At 55.2% G+C, this 6,000-nt stretch overlaps 1 protein-coding gene across 1 annotated transcript in view; it reads left to right on the plus strand.

Moving 5' to 3' along the window:
- The window catches only part of sppl3 (signal peptide peptidase 3), a 51,109-nt gene extending 45,391 nt beyond the window's left edge, over positions 1–5,718 (plus strand). Inside the window, exons 9-11 of the mRNA XM_035392228.1 lie at positions 1,256–1,446; positions 4,088–4,197; positions 4,601–5,718. Of these exons, the coding sequence (XP_035248119.1) occupies positions 1,256–1,446; positions 4,088–4,197; positions 4,601–4,672 (373 nt within the window). The 3' untranslated portion in view covers positions 4,673–5,718. The remainder of the gene's footprint in view (positions 1–1,255; positions 1,447–4,087; positions 4,198–4,600) is intronic.
- The last annotated feature ends 282 nt before the right edge of the window (positions 5,719–6,000 follow it).

Raw genomic sequence — 6,000 nt, forward strand, 5'->3', positions numbered from 1 at the left:
TGTCTAATTTTGCTTTTGGAATAGCATTTTATAGGTCAGCGTAACTGAAAATATTCTTATCGCATTCACTTACGCATTCACTCTGTGGTAGCAGTAAAAGACGCTGCACCTAAAGAAACGTTGTCAACGATTTTTCGTAATTTCTTGGAAAATACTATTATTATTGAGGACTTCTGGGCATAGCTAAGCCATGTGTTTGCTAATAGACCTATCTGACATCGTTTTCTGGAGCAAAATGGAAGTGGATAGAACTATAATTTTTGTTGGTTCTCAAATCGCGTAAGCTGGCTTTGTCCACAACGTTTGAAAATTTCGAAAAGCGCGTTGCAAACGGAAATGATGTATGTGTTTATTTGCATATTGCGCGGGGAAGTGAGATCCGATCACAAGTGGTCACTCGAGACACGTGGAGACACATTCTGATGCCAGGTGTGAACTGACATCCGTCTTCCTCCCCTTCCTCTGTCTCCCTCCCCCTCTCTCTCTCCCTCCCTCCCCCCTCCCCTCTCTCTCCCTCCCCCCTCCCCTCTCTCTGTCCCCCCCTCCCCCTCTCTCTCCCCCCCTTTGTCTCTCTCTCTCTCAATTCAATTCAAATAAGCTTTATTGGCATGAACTATATATATATATATATATATATATATTTATACACATACACTCACCGGCCATTTCATTAGGTGACAGGAGTGGCTGCTGCTATAGCCCATCTGCTTCCAGGTTAGACGTGTTGTGCGTTTAGAGATGCTCTTCTGCATACCTCGGTTGTAACGAGTGGTTATTTGAGTTACTGTTGCCTTTCTATCAGCTCTAACCAGTCTGGCCATTCTCCTCTGACCTCTGCCATCAACAAGTCATTTTCGCCCAGAGAACTGCTGCTCACTGGATATTTTCTCTTTTTCGGACCATTCTCTGTAAACTCTGTAGATGGTTGTGCTTGAAAATCCCAGTAGATCAGCAGTCTCTGAAATACTCAAACCAGCCGGTCTGGCACCAACAACCATGCCACGTTCAAAGTCACTTAAATCACCTTTCTTCCCCATTCTGATGCTTGGTTTGAACTTCAGCAGATCGTCTTGACCATGTCTACATGACTAAATGCATTCAGTTGCTGCCACGTGATTAGCTGATTAGATATTTGCGTTAATGGCTGTAGTTTGCATTTGAATTGGTGGACCTAATGCAGTGGCCGGTGAGTGTATATACGTATTGCCAAAGCATGGGTACAACAAACAATAAACATTCTGTCTCTGTCTCTCAGTTCCACAGGTAGCCACTTCTCCATGCTGGGTATCGGGGACATCGTGATGCCGGGCCTGCTGCTCTGCTTCGTCCTGCGCTACGACAACTACAAGAAGCAGGCGAGCGGGGAGGCGGTGGGGCCGGGGAACATGTCCGGCCGCATGCAGCGCGTGTCCTACTTCCACTGCACCCTCATCGGATACTTCGTGGGTAAGTAGGACCGTGCGTTCTCTCAGCAAATGCCCCGCTCTTTCAGCAAATGCCCCGGTCACTCAGCTGATACCCCGCTCTCTCAGCTGATACCCCGCTCTCTCAGCAGATACCCCGCTCTCTCAGCAGATACCCCGCTCTCTCAAGAGATACCCTGTTCTCTCAACCAATACCGCGTTCTCTCAGCGCCATGGATACCACTTTCTCTCAGCGCCGTGGATACCGCGTTCTCTCAGCGCCGTGGATACCGCGTTCTCTCAGCGCCATGGATACCACGTTCTCTCAGCGCCGTGGATACCGCGTTCTCTCAGCGCCATGGATACCACGTTCTCTCAGCGCCGTGGATACCGCGTTCTCTCAGCGCCGTGGATACCGCGTTCTCTCAGCGCCATGGAAACCACGTTCTCTCAGCGCCATGGATACCACGTTCTCTCAGCGCCATGGATACCACGTTCTCTCAGCGCCGTGGATACCGCGTTCTCTCCGAGTTCTCTCAGCAGCTTTTCTGTCGTGTCCTCTTTGGGTGTCTGCTAAATGCCTCAATGTAAATTTATGTAGAACTTCATGAACATTACATGAATGACTTGGTAACGTTGTGTTTTTTAAAACTGTTTTACTTGCATGGATAGGTAAGTCAGGCCTTTGGTTCTGACACATGAAACACAAGTCACAGCAACCACAGTAGCCACAGCAGTTTTAGTATTTATCCACCTCCTTGGCAAAGCTGTGGACGGGCAGTCAGTTTGTCTGTCTCCCCGCACGTGCTCTCTCTCTCTCTCTCTGCGCGTGCTCCCTCTCTCTCTCTCTGCGCACTCCCTCTCTCTCTCTGCGCGTCCCTCTCTCTCTCTGCGCGTCCCTCTCTCTCTCTGCGCGCACTCCCTCTCTCTCTCTGCGCGTGCTCCCTCTCTCTCTCTGCGCGTGCTCCCTCTCTCTCTCTGGGCGTCCCTCTCTCTCTCTGCGCGCACTCCCTCTCTCTCTCTGCGCGTGCTCCCTCTCTCTCTCTGCGCGTGCTCCCTCTCTCTCTCTGCGCGTGCTCCCTCTCTCTCTCTGGGCGTCCCTCTCTCTCTCTGCGCGCACTCCCTCTCTCTCTCTCTGGGCGTCCCTCTCTCTCTCTGGGCGTCCCTCTCTCTCTCTGGGCGTCCCTCTCTCTCTCTGGGCGTCCCTCTCTCTCTCTGCGCGTGCTCCCTCTCTCTCTCTGGGCGTCCCTCTCTCTCTCTGCGCGCACTCCCTCTCTCTCTCTGGGCGTCCCTCTCTCTCTCTGGGCGTCCCTCTCTCTCTCTGCGCGCACTCCCTCTCTCTCTCTGGGCGTCCCTCTCTCTCTCTGGGCGTCCCTCTCTCTCTCTGCGCGTGCTCCCTCTCTCTCTCTGCGCGTGCTCCCTCTCTCTCTCTGGGCGTCCCTCTCTCTCTCTGCGCGCACTCCCTCTCTCTCTCTGCGCGTGCTCCCTCTCTCTCTCTGCGCGTGCTCCCTCTCTCTCTCTGCGCGTGCTTCCTCTCTCTCTCTCTGCGTGTGCTCCCTCTCTCTCTCTGCGCGCACTCCCTCTCTCTCTCTGGGCGTCCCTCTCTCTCTCTGCGCGCACTCCCTCTCTCTCTCTGCGCGCGCTCCCTCTCTCTCTCTGCGCGCACTCCCTCTCTCTCTCTGCGCGTGCTCCCTCTCTCTCTCCGCGCGTGCTCCCTCTCTCTCTGCGCGTGCTCCCTCTCTCTCTCTGCGCGTGCTCCCTCTCTCTCTCCGCGCGTGCTCCCTCTCTCTGCGTGCTCCCTCTCTCTCTCTGTGCGCACTCCCTCTCTCTCTCTGCGCGTGCTCCCTCTCTCTCTCTGCGCGCACTCCCTCTCTCTCTCTGCGCGTGCTCCCTCTCTCTCTCTGCGCGTGCTCCCTCTCTCTCTCTGCGCGTGCTCCCTCTCTCTGCGCGTGCTCCCTCTCTCTCTCTGCGCGTGCTCCCTCTCTCTCTCTCTGCGCGTGCTCCCTCTCTCTCTCTCTGCGCGTGCTCCCTCTCTCTCTCTGCGCGTCCCTCTCTCTCTCTGCGCGCACTCCCTCTCTCTCTCTGCGCGTCCCTCTCTCTCTCTGCGCGCACTCCCTCTCTCTCTCTGCGCGTCCCTCTCTCTCTCTGCGTGTGCTCCCTCTCTCTCTCTGCGTGTGCTCCCTCTCTCTCTCTGCGCGTGCTCCCTCTCTCTCTCTGCGCGTGCTCCCTCTCTCTCTCTGCGCGTGCTCCCTCTCTCTCTCTGCGCGTGCTCCCTCTCTCTCTGCGTGCTCCCTCTCTCTCTCTGCGCGTCCCTCTCTCTCTCTGCGCGTGCTCCCTCTCTCTCTGCGTGCTCCCTCTCTCTCTCTGCGCGTCCCTCTCTCTCTCTGCGCGCACTCCCTCTCTCTCTCTGCGCGTGCTCCCTCTCTCTCTCTGCGCGTGCTCCCTCTCTCTCTCTGCGCGTGCTCCCTCTCTCTCTCCGCGCGTGCTCCCTCTCTCTCTCCGCGCGTGCTCCCTCTCTCTCTCTGCGCGTCCCTCTCTCTCTCTGCGCGTGCTCCCTCTCTCTCTCTGCGCGTGCTCCCTCTCTCTCTGCGCGTGCTCCCTCTCTCTCTCCGCGCGTGCTCCCTCTCTCTGCGTGCTCCCTCTCTCTCCGGGGTCTGATCGCGCGTGCTCCCTCTCTCCCGCAGGTCTGCTGACTGCCACCGTGGCTTCCAGGATCCACCGTGCCGCCCAGCCTGCGCTGCTGTACCTGGTGCCCTTCACCCTCCTGCCCCTGCTCACCATGGCCTACCTGAAGGTGAGGGGGGCACATTGAGCCACAGGAGGCTGGGGTTTAGCTCCGCCCATAATACCTGGAGATAACAGTCAGCAACTGACTTGATTCGGCCAATCAGAAAAAAGTTTGTTCTACACTTCAAAATGCTGTGATTGGTTTAAATTAGCGATTTGTCGTTGATGCTTTATGGTTCAGAGTTCGGGTCAGTTCTGAATTCAGTTGAGGCTTGAATTTTAAATCAAGAAGCACTTTGTTGTACGTCGCTCTGGATAAGAGCGTCTGCCAAATGCCTGTAATGTAATGTAATGTTATTATTTAGAATTTGTCATTGTTTTGAAATGGTTAGCATCCAAATAAAGGGCTTTTAAATTCTCTCTCCCTCCTTCCCCCTCCCCCTCTCCCTCTCTCCCCCTCTCTCTCTCAGGGGGACCTGCGACGCATGTGGTCCGAGCCGTTCCACACCAAGGCCAGCAGCTCGCGTTTCCTGGAGGTATGATGGACCATCAGCGGCAGCCCCGCCCCCTGGGGAGAACAGAGGGATCCCTGTACTGCTGAGAGAGAGAGAGAGAGAGAGAGAGAGCGCACGGGAAAGCAGAGGAGGACATCCCTCCATCAGACACGCTCCCTCGTTCCCTCGTTTCTCTGTTTCGACACCCTGTCCTCGTCTGGCCAAAATGACACACAGGTCCCACCCACCGCTGCAGCCAGACTGATCGCGCTCCTCCCACTCTCCCTTAGCCCCGCCCCCGGCCCGCGGCCCCTCCCACCTCAATAGTGTGCACCTCTCTCTCGGACTGGAATTTGGATTCCTCTGCTCTATGGAGGTCATCTTCGTCTGTTCACCACCCATCCCTTCTTCCCTCCCTCCCTCCCTACATCTCTCTCTTTCTCCCCCCATCTTCAGGACACAGTTGAAGCCTCGCTAACGGACAGCTCGTGAACAGTGATCGGGGCTCTTGGAATCTTGTGTGTTTTTTCTTTGTTTTTTATATGGTTTGAAAGGACAGCGGATGTGGAACTGCTGGGTAATGAGGTAGCGGGTGAGGCGCTACAGGACAGCGCAAGCCCCGCTCAGTCTGGGACTATCGGCCGGTCAGCACACTGAGGCCACCACTGCTTCTTCTCTCTCCTCCTGCCTCTCTCTCTCTCTGTACCTCTCACTCTCTCTCCCTCTGTCTCTCTCTCTGTACCTCTCACTCTCTCTCTCTCTGTACCTCTCACTCTCTCTCTCTCTCTCTACCTCTCTCTCTCTCCCACTCTCTCTCTCCTCTCTCTCTCTCTCTGTACCTCTTTCCCCTCCCAGGTATTCACAGATACATGTATTTTATTTAGAAGATTTTATTCTTGGAATATATGGACATACAAATTGAGTGTCTGTGTGTGCGACTGGGCGTGTGCGAGTGTGTGAGTGTGTCTGTGCAGATGTGTGTGATTACATCTCTGTGTATATTTGTCTGCACACACATGATGGTTGTCAGTTTAGGGGGAGCACGTTTGGGGACTCGTTCAGTTTTGGAACTGCTGTGGAACAGACGGGGGGGGGGAGAGGACTGGTGTCAGTCAGCCACACCCACACTGTCTGCGCTGCACACAAAGGAACACTTACAGCCCCTTAGAGGTGTGTGTGCGTGTGTGTGAGCGCGCATGTGTGTGTGCGTGTGTGCTTGCAGGCACGTGTGTGTGCACGCATGTGTGTGTGTTTGTGTGTGTGTGTGCGTGCATTTGTGTGTGCGTGCGTGCGTGTGTGTGTTTGTGTGCATGCATTTGTGTGCGCGTGCGTGCGTGCGTGTGTTCGTGTGCATGCATTTGTGTGTGCGTGCGTGT

This window comes from Anguilla anguilla, chromosome 14, assembly GCF_013347855.1.
Source record: "Anguilla anguilla isolate fAngAng1 chromosome 14, fAngAng1.pri, whole genome shotgun sequence".
Classification (NCBI taxonomy): domain Eukaryota; kingdom Metazoa; phylum Chordata; class Actinopteri; order Anguilliformes; family Anguillidae; genus Anguilla; species Anguilla anguilla.